Below are 18,685 nucleotides of genomic sequence, written 5' to 3'. Positions count from 1 at the left end.
TCCAAACACACTCTGCCTGGGTGCGTGTGTGTGTGTGTGTGTGTGTGTGTGTGTGTGTGTGTGTGTGTGTGTGTGTGTGTGTGTGTGTGTGTGTGTCTGTGTGTGTGTTCGGATGTGGTGTAAGGGCTGTTCCAAGCCTGTCGCTCCTCTGACACACACACATACACACATACACACATACTCACACGTTTATGATTCCCCCCCCCCTCTTGCATGCTGCTCGAACAGGCGCGCGGGAGTTCTCAAAGAACCGCAAGTGCAATTGGTCGTCGGGGAAAGTGTGGTCCTCAGCATTCCTCTACAGGTCAGGCGACCACACCCACCACTCCTGCACCCACAACGCACAACTTGCACACATTGCGCACACCCACAAACCTGCTTCTTCCTCTCCCTTCCTCGCCTATCCTTACTCACACGCGTCACCATCCATCAAACCCGTATCACCTCCCTTCGTTCCCCCCACCTCCTACATCACCTCCTCCCTCTGTGCAGCGCCACGCTTGGCGGGTTTGGTGCTGATCGGTTCTACCTGGGCGACATTGGATATGGGGTGTTCAAGCTGCTGTCGTTTGGCGGGCTCGCTGTCTGGTCAATGGTTGATGCCATCCTCGTCGCCGTCGGCTTCCTCCACCCAGAGGGACACTGGGTCCTCGCATGACACGCACACAAGCTGCCTTTCTCGCCTAATCGTATTCTGCATGCCCATCTTAGCGTGGTGCTATCGCTCAGTCGTTGCTGTGCACATGTTCCAGCACCGTGCATTCAAGTCATGCGTTACACACAATGACAATACAACGACCAACATGCGAATGGCAACGACAATCACATGCACACACGCGCCCATGGCATGACGCGTCGTGATGTGACAGCCCGTACCCAACGCTGCCCCTCACTCGACCCCCCACTCCCCTTGACAGCGACACGTGCACGTTGTTTGTTCTCTGTTGTTTGTTGTCTGTTGTCTGTTGTCTGTTCTCTGTTGTCTGTTCTCTGTTGTTTGTTCTGTGTATTGAAGGGAGAGGTAACAGCTGGCTCGTTCTAGTTTTGAGCCAAGCAATCAATCACACAGCAGCGCAGGTCTTGAGGGGGGAACGGGGGGAAGGGGGGAAGGGGAGATGGAAAATGAACAACAGACAGTGCACATGGGTATGTGTATGTACAAGAGTGCGTGCACTGCTGGAGATAAAGTGCGTCTAGTATCGGGCAGCTAAGGTCACGCCAACAGAGTAGCAAGTGACAACAACAATAAGAAGCACACGTAACACAAACTGCAACAGCAAACGTATGTATGCACAACCTCTCACACCAACACCAACACGTAGCCATAAACGCACAAACATGAACACATGACATTCACTCAAGCGGCAACACAGTTGCTCAAACCTGTGCGAAAAGGAGAGATGGATGAATCCAAACACACACACACACACACACAAACACACACAAACACACACACACACACACACACACACACACACACACACACACACACACATATGAATGGCCGTCACGGCATTGCTGATCCTGGGAGCACGCCTGGTGGCGGCGAGGACGGGCGCGGTGACACATCACCATGACCACCACTTCCACTTCCACTTCCACTGCTATCGGCAATGAAGGTGCCAGTTCCATCACCATCGCCGCCTTGGCCACGGCGTGCGTGTGCTGACGGCACACTCCACAACTGCCGGTGCTCACCGCCAACGTGTCCGTCCTGGTGGCTGCTGCCCCTACCATCACCACCATCATGGCCGTGGTGGTGGTGCTGGTGGTGCAGCGGTGCGCTCACGTTGCCCTGGCGACGCAGGATGGTGAGTGACGACGATGATGCGCGCGACGGCGACGCTCGCACCAGCGGTGAGGACGTGAACGGCTGCTCTTCAAACACGCGCTGATGCTGCTGGTGCCGATGGGCGTCGTGTTGGCGGGCTGACGACGACGACGACGACGACGGCAGGGCAACAGCCGCACCTGGTGCTGTCGTTGCTGCTGTTGCTGTGCCCGCTGTTGCTGCAGTTGGCCGTGGTGGTGTCTGCGCAGCAGGGGCCCACGCCTCCACAATGGCGCCGGCGTCGGCGTCGGGCTCGGGAACAAATTCGCCCTCACTGCGGTGCCCGCCCAGCGATGTCGCAAACTGGCGGATACGCGAGAAGATGAACCCGCGACCGCGCGTCGTGTCGTTCTTGTCTGGCAGCACGGCAGCACTGCTCTCACCAGCCACGGGCGCTTGCAGTGATGGTGACAGACGCGATGGTGATGACGGTGATGATGGTGATGATGGTGATGATGGGGATGCACGGGTGCGTGCACCTGCCGTCGTGCCTGTCGCTGGTGGCGGCGACGGTGGTGGCGGCAGCGACACAAACGGCGGGGTGGCCGGGTGAGACGAGGCAGGCCCTGTACTAAACAGGGGAAGCGGCGAGGTTCCATGCTGCTGCTGTTGCTGGTGATGATGCGGGTGGTGGCCATCAGCGCGAGCAATGGAAGGCAAGTCTGCAAAGCGCAGCGCCGTGTGCGCACCGGCAGCGTGTGCTGGGATGCTGTGTACGCTTTCTGCAGAGTCGACGCTGCGCTGCGGCACGAGCGGGGCGCGGTTGTGCATGCGATCCATCACCTCAAGCTCCTCACCCGGTGGTGCTCGCTCCGCCTCAGACATGAGCGACATGTCGTGCTCGTTCACGTCCTCCTCCCCACCACCGCCGCGTCCATCATCATCATCATCGTCACCACGGTCATGATCAGCAGGCGAGCGGTCCGCTGTAACCTGCACTTCTTCCTCAACAATTGCTGCTCCATTGGTGCTGCCGTCATCTTGCTGCTCCTTCTGGTGCTGTGTGCCTGACGCAGCCTGCGTGCGTGTGCCACCACTGCTGCTGCTGCTGTTGCTGTTGCCACTGCGGTCCCAGAAGTAGCGGAGGCGGTGGTGGAGGGGCCGGCGGTGGTGCGTCCGGCGCTCGGGCGGCGTCGCTCGCTTCTTTGCGCCCTTCCCATCCTCACCACAACCGACAGCGGCATCACTGGCGCCGTCGCCATCGCCATCGTTGTCGTTGTCGTTGTCGTCGCCAGTGTCGACAGGACTGTCCTGGTTCACCTCTGCCTTGTTCCCATCACCGCCACCATCCGTCTTCGCTGCACCCGAGAGTGTAAGTGTTCGCTTGACCACCCGCCGTCCAGACACGACGTGCCCGCTACCAAGCCTGCTCCGCGGGGCGCCACTGCCCGTGCTGCTGCGGCGGCTCGTGCTGCCGGGACTCCCAGCAAACGGAGCATAGTACCCCTGTGTCTGCGCAGTGCCGTGGGCGTGAAGGTGGGCGTGGGCGTGTGGCTGTGGGCCAACATGCACGGGTGTGTGTGGGTGGTGGTGCGAGTGGTGCGAGTGGTGCGAGTGGTGCGAGTGGTGCGAGTGGCGGTGCGGGTGCAAGTGCTGGCGATGGGAATGGTGCGGCGAACCAGCAGTCGTTCTCGACAGCGACGACCCCACGCCAACCGCTGCTGCTGGTGCTGCCGTTGTCGCTGCTGTTGCATTGCTGTTCGTGGTGGCGGATGCATTGGAGTGTGTCATGCCCTCGTCGAGTGCCGCCGCTGCTGCCACTGCTGCCTCAAATGCCGCCTGCACGTCCTCGGCCGTCTCCCCGCTCCGCTGCCGGTGCAGGAACGACCGTGGCGGTGTCGTGGCTGTTGTTCCTGTTGCTGTTGCTGTTGCTGTTGTTGCAGCCATCGTTGCCGCCTTGGCGTGGGGACGGATGGTCTGATAGGGCACGAGCGGTGGGATGTGTGGCCGATGGTCACCACCGCCACCACCACCGCCACCGCTGCCGCTGCCGCTTGGAAAGTGTTCGCTCTTGGGCCGCTGTGGTGGACCCTCGACGCGGTGCTGGGGCGATCGCTTCACCCCTTCAAGCGCCAGGCTCATCGCGGTCTTGCGCGGGGAATCGGGTGGCGACGACGAGTGGGGCAGCAGCGCAGCCGTGCTCTCGTCCAGGCCACCGCCGCCATCGCCCTCACCCTCGTCATCGTCGTCGTTGGTGGTGGTAATGAACACGTCCCCGGGTGCAACGCGGCCGCGGGGGCGGTGGGCAATGCAGCGGCCATCACTCCCTACATCACCATCATCCCCATCATCCCCATCATCCCCATCATCGCCATCGCGGTTGGTGTAGCGGCCAACACGGGTGGCGGGCGTGGTGAGCAGCGGCGTGAGCGGACTCGACGGCAGCATCGTGGTTGACGTTGTCGTCGATGCTGTCGTTGTTGTTCCCGGTGACGACGGTATCGCCAGTGCTGGTGCACCAGTTGTTGCATCTGTTGCCTCTCCTGCTGTGTCCGCGGCAGCAGCAGCGTGCGTGCTGGCTGATGAGGCAGCAGAGGCGAGAAGGCGGCGGGCAATGGAGCGCCGCCCGGACAGCGTTGGTGTCGACACGGCCTTGTTCTGCTCGCCAAGCTGCTCGGGCTGGTAGTCGTGGCGTCATCGGTTTTGAGGAGAGGGGAGGGGATAAGAGGTGAGCCGTGGTGATTGGAATGGCGGTGGTGGAAGCAAATCGACAACAGCGTCGAGAAAATGGGGGTTTGAGCAAACACACAAAACACACAAACACACACAAACACATGTGCAAGGTCCGCTGGCGCCACGCACCTGGTACGCATCGTCTTCGTCGCTGTGCTTGTCGCCGTCGCTGTCCCTGTCGCGGGCGCGCTGCTGTACACCTGTACCGAGCGAGAAAAACAAAACAGGGATAAGAAAGAGTGGCGTGACAAGAGTGTGAAGAGGCGGCAGGAGGATGAGCATGGAGGTGAGCAACATGCAGGTAGTGTTGCCGATACCAGTGCGGAACAAACAAACACGCACACAAACAAACAAGCGCAAGAACAAACAAAACACACAACAAGCACGAGACCAAACAACTGCAAGAACAAGCACGAGAACAAAGACACACACACGTGTTCACGAGTACGGCCATGGTAACTGACTTGGCTTCATGCGAGGGAAGGTCTGGTTGACATCGTGGGGCATAATCTCGAGATAGTTGTTGGGCTCCTTCGCCATGGGTACACCAGCACTCGTGTCCTTGCCGGTCTTGCTCGTGAACACATCCTCAACACTATCGTTGCCCTCGCTGTCTTTGCCGGCACCAGCTGTCATTGGAAGGGGGTGAATAGTCAGGGTGTGGTGACGTGGTGGAAGGATAACGAGCGTGTGAGCGCAAAAATTGAGTGGGCCAATGAACGTTCAAAGAGATAGTGGGCGGCATGAGGCAAAGGGGAGGTGTGACACGTGAGGAGGTGACACGTGGGTGCACAACGGCACATTTGACGGCATTGGTGTTGCAACAATCCACAAATAACACGCGTCCGCACACTCACGTGGATCAAAAAGTTTCGTGAAGGCCGGTTTGCGCCGGGCGAGTGGCGAAGACACCTGCAGGCAAAAAAGACAACGGGGACGGAATGGGTGGTGGACATGGTTGTGAGCATAATGAAAGTGCATACGGTTCGCACATATACGTACATGCAGGTGCAAGCAGAAAGCACGCACGCAAATAGATGCAACCACAAACGCCGTGTGCGTGTGCGTGTGCGTGTGCGTGTGCGTGTGCGTGTGCGTGTGCGTGTGCGTGCGCGTGTGCGTGTGCGTGTGCGTGTGCGTGTGCGTGTGAGTGTGCGTGTGAGTGTGCGTGTGCGTGTGCGTACTTGGGGCGCAGTGGTTGAGGACGAGAGGCGCCGCGGTGCTGTCTTGGACACCTCTGACGACCGTGCAGCCGCCTGGCTCGACGCCTGGTTGTGTGGTCGTGCGCAGTGAAGTGTGCTGTGAGTTACGGTGTGTGACATGTGGCAATCGAGCCAACGCACGGTATGATGTGACGAGCACATCGGCCACAAGCCACATGCGTCCACGCAAATGCACACACACACACACACACAAGCATGCACCCAAAACTCCAACAACAAACACGTGCACAAGCACGCGCACAGAGTGTATGCATGCGGCACCTTTGTGTCGTCCGAGACGGCCATGGACTCGATTCCGGACGTTGCTGCCGATTTGCCTGCAAGCTCGTCCGAGCCGCGACGCGCGATCTCCTTTGCCAGCGACGCTACCACTTGTGCTGTTGTCGACGGCGGTACTGCCATGCCCACGTACGACCGCTGTTTGATGATGATGATGATGTTGTGTGTGTGTGTGTGTGTGTGTGTGTGTGTGTGTGTGTGTGTGTGTGTGTGTGTGTGTGTGCATGTGAATGCATGTGTATGTGAGTGCGTGTGTATGTATGTGTGTGAATGCATGTGTATGTGTGTGTTTCGCACACACATCGCACGGAAAGAAGGGATAGCAAAACGACCGTAACCCCTCCCCTCCCCGGGGGCCTCTCACGTGCACACAAACCAACACAATCACGACAAGAAGAGCCCACCTGAAGTGCAGCGAGCTCCTTCTCCCGTGCGCCCTTGCTGTCATCGCTCGCAGATCGCGACAACTCCGGCGCGTGCGCAGTCCAAACACCACCGCCAACACCTGTCAGAGTGGATGAACTCGTGGTGGTGGTCGCCCCGCCTGCCCTGTCGCCTCTGCTTGATGAGCCAGTAGCAGCTGCTATTGCAGTGGTGGAAGATGGCGTGGTGGTGCGGCTGTTGCCGGTGCTGGTGTTGACGGTGGCAGCAGCTGTCGATGACACTGCACCAACAGCAGCACCAGGGGCAGCAGTGGACGCATTCGTCACACCACCACCACCACCACCACCACCACCAGCAGCAGCAGCAGCAGCAACCGCAGCGTCGATGTTCGTCTCCTCGGTTGTCTCTGGATCGCCGACAACGGTGCGTATGCTCTCGAGCGTGGCGGCGAGGGCGTCGAAGGACGGACGGCGAAGCGGATCAGGATGCCAGCACTCAATCATCACCCTGACACACACGCGCACACGCATATGGAGAGACGAGGCGCAGGGGTGGTGGAATGGGGGTGGTGGGGGTGAGCGAGCGTGTCTGTGTCTGTGTCTGTGTCTGTGTCTGTGTCTGTGTATGTGTCTGTGTCTGTGCCTGTGTGTGTCTGTGTGTGTCTGTGTCTGTGTCTGTGTCTGTGTCTGTGTCTGTGTCTGTGTGTGTCTGTGTATTGTCTGTGTGTGTGTGTGTGCGTGTGTGCGAATTGTAGATGAGACAGGACAAGTACGATCCACAAGTACAATCCAAGACCAAAGCCACGGCACGCTATGCTGTGCAGACCTGTAGATATCGACGGGGCACTGGATGGGCGGGTGCAGGCGCTCGCCCCTGTGCACGGCGGCGACAATCTTGCTGTCGGTCATCTGCCCAAAGGGACGCTCCCCACGCGACATAATCTCCCACAGCACAACCCCAAACGCCCACACGTCCGTCATCCTGGCATCGTGTCATGACAACGCACGTGTGAGTTGCCAGAGAGGACATGGCTTGGTGTGGCGTGCAACAAGCAATCGCATGGGCATGCACACACACACACACACAAACACACACACAAACACACTCACTCTCACCACACAAGCAACCACACACAAAAGCACACACTAATGCCACCACACAAGTAACCGCACACACACACAACTGAAGACGCACGTGTTGTAGCATCCTGGGTGTACTGCACGGTGTGTGCCTGCGCTGCAATGACGTGGAGGGGGACATCGAGTCCGCTGTCACCAGACCGCCGCCACGCAAGCGTCGCCACCACCTCCGCTGGTGGTAGCAGCTCGCGTGCTGCCCAGCGTATGCGCAGGTCGGTTGCCGTGTTGGATGTGTCTGAGACATCACGCGTGACACCAAAGCCACCAATCTTGCACGTGCAGTCAATGTCAACCACCACGTGCTGGGCAGTCAGATCCTGTGCACAGCGGGCAACAGTCGTGGCGATGGTGGTGGTGGTGGTGGTGAGGTTGGAGAAATGGGAGGGAGTTGGAGGCACGTGAAAATGGAAAGTGCTTGGCACACAAGCACACACACACACAAGAATGCACACACACGCACACGCACACGCGCGCATTTACACAAGAATGCACGCACGCACATACACACGCAGCAGGGTACTCACCCCTACGACAAAGGAGTGGTGAGCCAAGTAGCGCATGCCGGCAACAACGTCGCACATCATCTGGACCTGGAGATAAGGAAGAAACAGGACGGGGCAGGAGTTTGGGCTGGTGTGAGCGAACCAAAACCCAAATCAACAACAGACAGCCATAACCCCTCAACGAACATGCCATCCATCCAAGGCATCATCACCAATCACCAATCATCACCATTGGACGCACCTTGCGTGGGAGCGACGTACTCTCGCTGGACATGCGCAGGTAGCGGTCCAGCGGGCCCTTCTCCACGTGCTCGTACACCGCCGCAAACCCATGGGGCGAATCAGGTGCTACGCCAACAAGCGCAAGCACGTTGCGGTGCGTAAACTGGGCTGCAATCACAGCCTCCTGCAGCAGCTTCGTTCTGCCGATGTCACTGAGTGCTGTCTTCATGTCCACGGAAAGAGGTGCCGTGTCGCCGTCAATGTTGCGCAATAGCGCGCGGTGCGTCTGTGTAAAGTGGCCCGATGCAATGCTCTCAAGCACCTGCGCAGGTGGGGGAGAGCGAAGTTGGCAGGTGGGGGAATGTGATTAGGGGGGGGGACGTGTGAGTTGATTATGGGGAGGTGCCCATACGTGGTGGTGGAGGGAATGGCGTGCAAACACAAGGAACACACACACACATAAAGAGAGAGAGAGAGAGAAAAACAAAAAACAAATACGAACCATGTAAACACACACACAAACGCACGCACACACAAACACACACACACAAACGCACGCACACAAAAACACACACACACACACGCATACACAGAAACAAATACAAACACGCACGCACCGTGAGGTTTGATCGAGGAAACTTGCGAAAGTATGGCTCGTCGATCATCTCCATGAGCTGTTCGTACAGCGGGGGCGGGTGCTCGTAGCCCTTCAGGTGCGCACGTGCCAACATCGGGTCGGCCAGCAGCTGGTGGTGCCGCGTCAACTGCAGCTCAAGCGCCTCTGCGTCGCTGTCAAAAGCCAAACCCCGGTCCACCCTCACTTTGCATGCGCCATCTCTCGTGGACGCTATCTTGGTTAATGATGACGGCTGGGCCTTTGTTGACGATGAGGAGGAGGAAGAGGAGGAGGAGGAGGGTTGCTTGGCGCCTGACCAGCAATAGCAGCAGCAGTTGCTGTTGCGGCAGCACGAACAGCAGCGACTGCATCCGCAGCAGCACAGCACGACGGTCACAATGACAAGGATGACAATCAGCGCGCCGGCCCCTATCATGTAGTAGAGGTACTCCTCGTACCATGGCTCCTTGTCGGTGCCAGAGCCACGTGTTGGCCCAGCTGTCGGTGTGGGTTCGCTCGTTGCTGTTGTTGTTGCGTTGTGTGCTGTTGATGAAGATGGGGAGGACGCAGCTGGGTTGACCACAGTCTTGGTGGTCGTGTTGTTTGCTGTAGTCACTGTTGTTGTGGTTGTCGCAGTGGTTGTTGTTGTGGTTGCTGTTGTTGTAGTTGTTGTTGTGGTGGTGGTGGTGGTGAACACCGCTGTTGTTGCATTCGCTGCAGTTGTGGTTGTTGTTGTGGTCGCATTCACTGTGGTTGTGGTTGTGGTGTCGTTGGCTGCACGGCGGTGTATGTCGTGGCGAAGGAGAGGGGTGTTGGCAGGCAGCACAAGGCGCGCACGCAGCGGACTCGCGGCCGGTACGGGCGCAGCATCGGCGCTGCCAGGACACACCAGCACCGTCAACGGCACGAGCATGGCCGAGGACGTGAGCAGGAAGAAGAACAAGGTGGCAAGCGCCGAACCCGCGCGCCCGCCGCCAACGCTGCTCGTGTGAGTGGCAGGCAGCACAGTGCGTCGACGCTGCCGCCTCGCTGGAGCCCGCGTGCGCTCCCCTGCGCCACCATCATGGACACAGCTCAAGGCCTTGTGTGCTCGCTGCGGCGGTGGTGGCTGTGGCTGTGGCAGACGCATCACGTGGCGTGTGGGAGGGAGGCGTGGCTTCAGGTCCACTTGCACCCTGGTTTCCCGCACCCGCGTGACACCCAAAACCGGATCTGTTACAAAGAGGGTGCAGATCTCAGCCACGCCATGCGCTTGCGATGCACTGAGGAAAAGAAGAGGTGGGTGGATGAAGAGATATGTGGAAGGGGGGTTACACAAGAGGCAAAGAGAGAGGACGAGTGACGCTCGCAGTGGGTTGTGTAACGAGGAGGAGGGGGGTGCTATAGCAGAGGGAGAAGGACAATTGAAAGATACGCAATGAAGAGAATTGGGGGAGGGGGGAATCAATGTGAGTCTTGGATGCTGCACTGTGAGGAGAGCTTGAAAGGTGTCACAGACACACAGGCACACGGATCGACGTGTGTGTGACGACACCCACAACGGAGAGATTGAAAGAGTATGTGTGAGGGAGGGAGAGTGTGTGTGATGCGTTGTTCGTGTTGTTCTTGTTGTGTGGGCGAGGCACAACACCAACCAAGCGAGCAAGCAAGGCAAGCGACCAAGGCCAGGCGTCCTTCTTTGTTGTTGGCGTGCGTGTGCGCGCGTGTGGTGCAGGGGGTGGGTGGTCTCAAACCTCGTCTTCGTTCGTCTCCGCCTCCTTCCGCCTTCTTGAGAGAGTGGGCGGTGCCAAGAAAAAAAAAACAACGACAGGGAAAACTCTCGTCATGCGCGTTGCCGAAATATAGAGTAAAACATTCGTCATTATTCGTTGGGATGTCATGTCGTTGACAGCAATGCGGGACCTGATTGGTCGGTTGCTGTTGGCGTTGCCGTTGCAGTGTGTGTGTGTGTGTGTGTTGTGGGGTCGGGGCGATGTCGCGGGGATGGTTTGAATTCGTGTCTCAGTGTCTGTGTGTCTGTGTGTGTGTCTGTGTGTGTGTGTCGGGTGTCTGTCTGTCTGTCTGTCTGTCTGTCTGTCTGTCTGTCTGTCTGTCTGTCTGTCTGTCTGTCTGTCTGTCTGTCTGTCTTGTGTTTGCATCTATGAATGTGTAGATGTGTATCCCGTGTGTGCTGATTGTAAGTCTCTGTCTGTCTCTCTCTGTCTCTCTCTCGCACGCACTCCCTCCCTTCTTCCCTGTTACGTCTCTCTGTCTCTCTCTTCATGCGCGGATTTCATTCACACACACACAACACCAACAGCCACAATTCACCAGCAGTAGCATCACAACTTCAGTAGCAGCAATCATTCACAAACACGCACAAACACGCACACATACGTACACGCGTACACACGCGCATACATCGTCCCTCCTCGTGGCCTGTCACTGTACCCAGATGCGCTTTGCCCACCACCACCACCACCATCACCACCCCCCCGGTCCCTGTGATTCACTTGCGCTGGGGCGGTGGGGAAAGGGAGCCCACCTTGGTCTGCAGCTTCTTCTTATCCTGCCTGTGCACGTTTCGTTGCGCAAGCTGGTTGATGATTGAGACAAGGAAGAACGCAATCATCCCAATCACCAGCACTGCCATCACCACGGCAAACAGGTTCGTCTGTACACGGGGTGCATTGACAAGGGAGATGAGCGAGTGGTTGGAATGGAAAATGGGTGGGTGAATGGATAGTTGGTTGGCATGGGCGGTGGGTTTGAAGAGGGGGGCACGGTAGTGTGTTGCGTGCTGAGTGCTGTGTGCTGAGTGATGTGTGATGTGTACTGCATGTCGTGCGTTGTATCCGTTGCGTGTGGACAAACATCAACAAGCAAAGATAGCAACGAGACGGCAAGCAAAGGTAGCACCCGCAGTGAGCAAGCACACCCGCCACGTGCTGCTGACCTTTGGTTCCTCGACGTGGTTGCTCATAAACTTGGCCTCTGTGCTGGCGCGCATCTCCCGCAGCGATTCCGCAGCAGACGGGCCTGAGCAAGGAGGGGGGGTGTGAGGATAAGTGGGGAGTGAGGACAAGGCAAGGGATGTGTGTGTGCATGCGTGTGTGTGTGTGTGTGTGTGTGTATGTGTGTGTGTGTGTGTGTGAGTTTGTGTGTGAGTTTGTGTGTTGTGTGGATGAGGAACCAGCCACACCAGATCGTGTGCAGTGGTTGCATCTGTTGTGCAATTCACACATCATCATCAACACTCACACGCAAACATAATCATACACACGCACACACGCACCGATGAGTGGGATGCCTGCGAGGGCGTCGAGGACGCCGTTGAACACCGGTTTGCTCATGGAGGTGACGAGGATGAAGACCTGGATGTGCACCTTTACCACCGCCTTTCCTAGGACGGTGGCCGAGAAAAAGGTTGTGAAGGGGATCAGGAAGTGGCCGCAGGTGATGCCGGCCAAGTCAAAGAGCGGATTCGGGATGGCTGCACACGCAAAGATGCCCCAGAACCCGGCACGCTGCACCAAGTTGTGCACAAAGCGCTGCAACAGCCGCAGTATGTGTGTGTGTGTGTGTGTGTGTGTGTGTGTGTGTGTGTGTGTGTGTGTGTGTGTGTGTGTGTGTGTGTGTGTGTGTGTGTGTGTGTGTGTGTGTGTGTTGTGCGGTGAGGTTGTGAGAAGAAGAAAAATCAAGCAGACAACACAAACGCATGCGAGCACACGCACACGCACCACGCACAGGCACGCACGCACCGCGTGCACACATTGGTCGCAGCAGGACACCCACCTTTGTGCGGGCAACAAAATTTGCGCTCTCGTCCTTGAGCGTCTCATGGAACTCCTCCAAGTCCTCATCATCAGGGTCCTCCCCGCTCAGTCGCGCTGCACGGGGGAAGGGGGTACACAACGACAGAGGCAAGGGTGAGTGGTGGTAATGGCAATGGTGGCAGTGCTTGTGGTGCTGGGTGGTAACTCTGGATCCACACTTGATTCCGTGTACACACACACACACACATTCACACACACACACATTCACACACACACGCACACACATGCACACACACCTGCGCGCGCGACAAAGTATGGCGGGAGTTCGCCAATGGCGGTGCCGGCGCCCCACATCATCGCAGGATAGCGGATCTGAGGCCACGGAGGAGCACACGCAAACAGTGGTGAGGGAACGGCTGTTGTGGCAGTGCCGTTTGTTCGCTCACGTGCTCCTTGCTCCTAGCGCGAGGAACAAGCAGTGCAAAACAACGTATATTCCTCGACACACACAACACGACACACACACAACACGACACACAGTCACACGACACGAACACAGCGCCACACACAGCGCCACACAACATACACGCACACCTTTGAGATGACTGCGAGGATGGTGATGGGGTCGGTCCAGCCACCCTCGGGCTCTGGCGGGCAGTCCACGGCAGACCACCTGACACAGATGATGTGGATGGATGAGCGCGTGTGATGACGTGCTGCATGTTATGGGGAGCACAGTTTTGCACCCAACGCAGCACATGACAACACACACGCACACACGCACATGCACAAGAAACCACATTGCATGATATCGCATGACAGCACATCACAACATCACAACACATCACAACGCAACCACCTCACACATGACAAGACTTTCACACAAGCGCTCTGGCTGCAGCGCAAACCCACGTGCTCTGGCGAGTGGAGTCAATCTGGGGCCCAAAGTCGAGTGTTCCGCAGGCATACGCGTGCATCGTCACGTGCGCAATGTACGGGCCCTGGCGGTCATACGGGCGTGTGGTGTGATACGACGGTGTTGTGGTGACGGGGAGGCAGGTAACGAGGCAGTGCAATTGAAAACTCAGCTTGAAGAATGAGCAAACACTGCACTTGTTTCACCATTCACATGCGCACAACAGTGCACACACACACACACAGTGCACGCGCACACACACACACACACACACACACACACACACTTGCGGCCACTCACGAGGAAGAGGATGAAGGTGTGGAGACCTGTGCCAAGGCCCACGGAAGAGAGGATGCCAAGGAAGCACCAGAACGCCGCTTCCTTGATCTTGTACGCAACATACTGCAACTCCTGAACCGGCAAATGAGAACAAGAATAGGCAGCGCACACAGCATGGCACCAGTAAAGTCACGCGTTAGCCTGCAGCCTATGCTTTCGACACGACCCTTCGGAAGCAGCAGCATTGAAAACGCACCACACAGAGAGGAAGAGAGAGAGAGAGAGAGCGCGCGCGCAGCGTACACACTGAACACACACGCACACACACACACACACACCGGTGACGTTGTGGTCATGAGGATGTATGCGGCGTAGCTAGTCAGGGACAGGACTCCAAACACAACAAACTTGCGGTTCCACACCCTGCACAAGCACATACAAGGGAGTGGTGATGAGCAACACGTGAGTGACAGCAGTCACGCACACACACGCACACACGCGCACACGCACACACGCGCACACGCACACATGCGCACACGCATTCACACACACACGCATTCACACACACACGCACACACGCACACGGAACACACCAAACCCCAACCCCCGAGACCAAGCCCGTGGCGGTTAAACAGGCAGCAGCCACTACTGCCATCTGTGCACACACCATTCAAGCAAGGAGAAGAGAAGGACGCCCAGCTCAAGCACAAAGTGGAACAGCGTGGCCAGTGGCTTCTTCCACAGCACCACTTGTTTACGTGCGGCACGCAGCTCATGCTTGAGGGCGGCCAGCTTCTCCTCGCGAGCTGTTGCCAGCGGTTTTCCCAACACGACGGAGGTGTGAGCGGCGCTGTGCTGACAACAACGTGTACATTTCACCAGCACATGATCCCTGATCTCCCTGCATCCACGTGATCCCTGATCTCTCTTCTTTCACAGCCAACCTTTTTTTGAATATCCCGACACCCACACACACACACACACATGGCACCCAATCCGAAAATTCAACGCACCTTTGCTGGCCTTGTCCTCCTCTGTTGATGGTGATGAGCCCGCCTTGCGCGGGCGCACCTTCCCAGAAGCCGTGCTTGCCATGTGTGTTGTAATGACAGCCTCAACTGGTTGTTAGCTGGCTGGTTTGCTTGATTGCTTGCTTGTATGCACTTGGGCTTGCTGTGGATAAAAACCGATCGATGTCTCTGTGCGTGTGTGGATGTGGATGCAGATGTGTGTGATTATGGGTGTGTGTCTATGAGCGTGGATGTGCTCTTATTTGGGTGGCTGTGTGGATGACACGACAGTCGTCGTCGTCGTGGTCGCTCTTGTTGCTTGCTTGCTTTGGTTGGCCAGCCAGCCAGTCAGATGAATACATTTTGTGGTGTTTTATACGGCTGTGACGTTTGCTGCCAAACTTGACAGCTCGAAAAAACCGGTTTGGAAAGTCTGCAGGTGTAACAGCCAAGAACCGGAAAAACGGCCAAAACCTCGTGTGTGTGGTTTCCTTCCTTCCTCCCTCTTGCTTGCAAACTTTCATTTCCTCACTGCCTGTCTTCTTCTTCTGCGTGCGTCACTGCATCCTCCGCCTGCCTCTGCATACGACTGCGACCGAGTTCCCGCGTCTTCTCCCCGACCCTCCCTGACCTCGCAAAAGGCAACCCTCGCCATGGCACAACAAATGTCTGCACAGGAGTTCACGGGCCCCCGCTTCAAGGTAGACAAACGAAAGGGAGATAGCGAGAGCGACACTGTTTGTGGTTTGTTGCGTGGGCGGTCTTGTGTGAGTCAACCACTGTCACGACGACCGCCCTCGTGAAACCGCGCGAACGACACACATCATTATCATCATCACAGGATACGGCGTACACTTGCTGACTTGCTTGTTGTTTTCTCCCTGTGTGTGTGTGTGTGTGTGTGTGTGTGTGTGTGTTCACAACCACTCTCACTCACCTTGGTTGCCTTGCGGTTTTACCCATTGATTTTGCACAACAAGCTCGTGCTTGTTGGTGATGGTGGTACCGGCAAGACCACCTTCGTCAAGCGCCACATCACTGGCGAGTTTGAGAAGAAATACGTCGGTACGTCATCCGCCCAGCTTCTGCCAGCATGCATGCTTTTCTGCTTGCTCGCTCGCTCGCTTGCTTGCTTGCGAGTGCTTCTGCTTGCCTGCTCCTTTTGTGCCTGCTTTTCAACTACTTTTGTTCATCTCACCAACTCACATGACTTTTGTGTGCTCTCATCCACACCCTGTCACGTGTTATGTCTTCCTTCCTTCCCTTCCTTCCCTTTCCTCCCTACGTTACGTCTTCCTTCCTTCCCCGTCCACCTTTGCTTGCTTTGCTTTGCTTTTGACAGCCACCCTCGGTGTCGATGTGCACCCTCTCATGTTCAACACAAACCACGGCCCCATCTGCTTCGATGTCTGGGACACGGCCGGCCAGGAGAAGTTTGGTGGCCTCCGTGACGGCTACTACATCAACGGCAACGTGAGTTTGCAACCTTGTCATATGCGAACGTTCGTGCGTGCCTGTGCCTGTGTGTTTGTGTGGCTTTGTCTATGTGCGCGTGGGCGCACACCAATGTGCATAAGCTCCCGCGTTGATGATGGGGGCGGGCTGTCATGCTCCTCTTCACTCAGCACGCATCATACATGGTGATTTCACCAGCTTCTTCCTGTTCTTCCTGTTCTTCGTGCCACCAACTTCTCACCCTCATGTTTTTTCTCTTCCTCCCTCTTTCCCTTGCCTGCTTTGTCACACGCAGTGCGCCATCATCATGTTTGACGTGACGGCCCGTATCACATACAGCAACGTTCCCACGTGGCACCGTGACCTTGTCCGCGTGTGCGACAACATCCCCATGGTCCTGTGCGGTAACAAGGTCGACCTGTCCAAGGAGCGCCGCGTGAAGCCCAAGCAGATCACCTTCCACCGCAAGAAGAACCTGCAGTACTACGACATCTCCGCCAAGAGCAACTACAACTACGAGAAGCCCTTCCTCTGGCTCGCGCGCCGTCTCTCCGGCCAGCCCGACCTCGAGTTTGAGGCAATGCCTGCGCTCGCCCCTCCCGAGGTACGACGTCTGCTTGTGGGTGTGTGGGTGTGGGTGTGCGTGTGGGTGGGTGTGTGTAGTGCATGTATCTGTGCGCGTATGCGTGTCAGTCGGGTATTTTGTCTGTGTTGTTGGCAGCTTTGCATCAAGCAGTCCTTGTGCGTTCTTCGTTTTCTCGCTGCCCTGCTCTTCATAGCCGCTGCTCACGTTCGTGCTGGGTGCTGCTTGTTGCTTGTAGGTTGCGATGGATGCTGCCGCTGTTGCCCAGGCCGAGCGTGAGCTGCAGGAGGCCCAGCAAGCGCCGCTCCCCATCGACGACGACGATGACTTCTAAGCTGATCAGTGCCACCACTACAAGAACCCCTCTCCCACCCCTTGCACACGCACACACAATCGCTCCCCTTCTTTATCATTGCAATGATTTGACACACAACAAGAATCTCGCGAAACTCTCCTTTTGTTGTTGCCAGCTTCACGCACTGCATGTTGCCCTTGTTTCTCTTCAGCTGTGTATGGATATTGTGTCCTTCCTCTGGCGTTGTTGACGTGCTGTTGCTGCTCAGCAGATATGGAGGCACGTTCACGAGACCTTGTCTTCCCTTGTGCCGTCCTGCTCTTCTTCCCACCCTGCTCCATCTCCTCCTCCTCCTCTGTCCGTTTGCATTGCTTTCATGCCTGTCTCCTTTGTGTGTGTGATGGCGTGCCAGACAAACAACATCACCAACAAGCACACGTTTCACTCCCTCTGTGTTGCTGTGATTGTACATGCCGCAGCAACCTGCCTTCCTTCCTCCTCACTCCCTTCTTCTTCTTCTTCTTCTTTTGCTCGTTTGTTCTCTCTTGTCCCTCGCTTGTGCTTGTCGTAGCCTGTCGCTTCGCCTTTCACAATGAATGAAATCGTAGATACCAACAACGTCAAAAGCACGCTTCTAATTTTGCCATGATGGCGGACATACAAAGGCACGCAGACGCACACATAAAAGAGGTGTGTTACAAATACGCTCGACACACTCAACAAGCAACACACTGTAGAGAGAAGGGTGACAGGGGTGGGTATGAGGGCGGCTGCGACACACGCACTCACACTCACACAGTTCTGCTGGTGCTCAGTTGTCGCCTTCGGCCTTCTCTTCCTCCTCAATCTTGAGCTTGAGGGAGGCGAGCTGCTCCTTGAGCTCAGCAAGTCTACATCAATGCAGGGCACAAAGAAACAGCCAGGGGGAGGGGAACGAGTGAGGAGTTGATGGTGTAGTACTGCGTTGCTGATGTCATGTGTGAAAGGCATAACGAGCGAGAGAGACACGACACACAATCACAATCACAATCACAAGTGCGTACTTTGTCTCTGCTGGGGCGCAGTCTTCTTCGCTTGCGTTGGCGACGCGGAGATCACGCAGAGCCTTCGCCTGCTGACCGACCTGTTTGGAAAGGGGTGCGGTGCAGTTCATGGACACACAGTGGTGGTGAGCGTCATGCACAGACAAAGACCACAGGCTCGTGTGTACCCCTTGACGACAAATAAGACCGAGGAGAGAATGCGTGTGTGTGTGTGTGTGTGTGTGTGTGTGTGTGTGTGTGTGTGTGTGTGTGTGTGTGTGTGTGTGTGTGTGTGTGTGTGTGTGTGTGTGTGTGAATGTACATCAACATGCGAATTGGATGACCTAGACTAGTTATCTTTTTCTTTTCTCTTTATGTGTTGTAGTTGCTTTTGTTTTTTTTTTTTATTTCTTTTATATGATTGTTGAGGTTTCGTATGGATTGCATACAGATATAGAGAGTCGGTGGGAGGTGACAACATATGCTACACGTGTCTACAG

The 18,685-nt window shown here is 56.6% G+C and overlaps 6 protein-coding genes across 6 annotated transcripts in view; 2 read left to right on the top strand and 4 right to left on the bottom strand.

Moving 5' to 3' along the window:
• Positions 1–112: 112 nt before the first annotated feature.
• Positions 113–658, top strand: PTSG_06502 (TM2 domain-containing protein; the record flags this gene model as incomplete). Its single annotated transcript, XM_004991827.1, has 3 exons — positions 113–119; positions 229–304; positions 493–658. The coding sequence occupies 3 exons, from the start codon at positions 113–115 to the stop codon at positions 656–658; spliced, it is 249 nt and encodes an 82-aa protein (XP_004991884.1).
• A 328-nt stretch (positions 659–986) lies between these two features.
• PTSG_12448 (uncharacterized protein) lies at positions 987–1,438 on the bottom strand. Its single transcript, XM_004991826.1, has one exon. It carries the CDS (start codon positions 1,351–1,353, stop codon positions 1,039–1,041), a length of 315 nt encoding a protein of 104 aa, XP_004991883.1. The 5' UTR covers positions 1,354–1,438; the 3' UTR covers positions 987–1,038.
• A 69-nt stretch (positions 1,439–1,507) lies between these two features.
• PTSG_06501 (TK protein kinase) lies at positions 1,508–8,985 on the bottom strand (the record flags this gene model as incomplete). The annotated part of the gene is made up of 12 exons (XM_004991825.1): positions 1,508–4,450; positions 4,634–4,704; positions 4,969–5,133; positions 5,362–5,416; positions 5,689–5,772; positions 5,989–6,144; positions 6,411–6,897; positions 7,216–7,371; positions 7,680–7,846; positions 8,054–8,119; positions 8,274–8,576; positions 8,872–8,985. The coding sequence occupies 12 exons, from the start codon at positions 8,983–8,985 to the stop codon at positions 1,508–1,510; spliced, it is 4,767 nt and encodes a 1,588-aa protein (XP_004991882.1).
• Positions 8,986–11,115: 2,130 nt separating this feature from the next.
• PTSG_06500 (uncharacterized protein) lies at positions 11,116–15,178 on the bottom strand. The gene is made up of 11 exons (XM_004991824.1): positions 14,834–15,178; positions 14,488–14,626; positions 14,159–14,243; positions 13,842–13,952; positions 13,538–13,626; positions 13,220–13,298; positions 12,922–12,997; positions 12,645–12,739; positions 12,145–12,400; positions 11,806–11,888; positions 11,116–11,523 (listed from the first exon to the last, which is right to left on the bottom strand). The coding sequence occupies exons 1-11, from the start codon at positions 14,913–14,915 to the stop codon at positions 11,359–11,361; spliced, it is 1,260 nt and encodes a 419-aa protein (XP_004991881.1). The 5' UTR covers positions 14,916–15,178; the 3' UTR covers positions 11,116–11,358.
• Positions 15,179–15,348: 170 nt separating this feature from the next.
• PTSG_06499 (uncharacterized protein) lies at positions 15,349–17,869 on the top strand. The gene is made up of 5 exons (XM_004991823.1): positions 15,349–15,531; positions 15,811–15,895; positions 16,173–16,303; positions 16,581–16,889; positions 17,107–17,869. The coding sequence occupies exons 1-5, from the start codon at positions 15,484–15,486 to the stop codon at positions 17,200–17,202; spliced, it is 669 nt and encodes a 222-aa protein (XP_004991880.1). The 5' UTR covers positions 15,349–15,483; the 3' UTR covers positions 17,203–17,869.
• Positions 17,741–18,685, bottom strand: part of PTSG_06498 (methionyl-tRNA synthetase) — a 5,439-nt gene continuing 4,494 nt past the window's right edge. The window contains exons 14-15 of the mRNA XM_004991822.1: positions 18,207–18,286; positions 17,741–18,053 (exon numbers count right to left, since the gene is read on the bottom strand). Of these exons, the coding sequence (XP_004991879.1) occupies positions 17,975–18,053; positions 18,207–18,286 (159 nt within the window). The 3' untranslated portion in view covers positions 17,741–17,974. The remainder of the gene's footprint in view (positions 18,054–18,206; positions 18,287–18,685) is intronic.

The sequence above is a fragment of the Salpingoeca rosetta genome (genome assembly GCF_000188695.1).
Source record: "Salpingoeca rosetta unplaced genomic scaffold supercont1.18, whole genome shotgun sequence".
NCBI classification, from domain to species: Eukaryota; class Choanoflagellata; order Craspedida; family Salpingoecidae; genus Salpingoeca; species Salpingoeca rosetta.
This window is presented reverse-complemented; position numbering and strand designations above follow the sequence as displayed.

What these genes read in the sequence shown, in the direction of transcription:
- PTSG_12448 (XM_004991826.1), bottom strand. Translation starts at nt 1,353, where the DNA reads ATGTCATGTGTTCATGTTTGTGCGTTTATGGCTACGTGTTGGTGTTGG.
- PTSG_06500 (XM_004991824.1), bottom strand. Translation starts at nt 14,915, where the DNA reads ATGGCAAGCACGGCTTCTGGGAAGGTGCGCCCGCGCAAGGCGGGCTCA. An exon ending in ACACCTTCATCCTCTTCCTC is followed by an intron (nt 13,627 to 13,841) that starts GTGAGTGGCCGC and finishes TATGACCGCCAG; the next exon opens with GGCCCGTACATTGCGCACGT. An exon ending in CGCAGGCATCCCACTCATCG is followed by an intron (nt 11,889 to 12,144) that starts GTGCGTGTGTGC and finishes CTCCTTGCTCAG; the next exon opens with GCCCGTCTGCTGCGGAATCG.
- PTSG_06499 (XM_004991823.1), top strand. Translation starts at nt 15,484, where the DNA reads ATGGCACAACAAATGTCTGCACAGGAGTTCACGGGCCCCCGCTTCAAG. An exon ending in GCTACTACATCAACGGCAAC is followed by an intron (nt 16,304 to 16,580) that starts GTGAGTTTGCAA and finishes TGTCACACGCAG; the next exon opens with TGCGCCATCATCATGTTTGA. An exon ending in CTGCGCTCGCCCCTCCCGAG is followed by an intron (nt 16,890 to 17,106) that starts GTACGACGTCTG and finishes TGTTGCTTGTAG; the next exon opens with GTTGCGATGGATGCTGCCGC.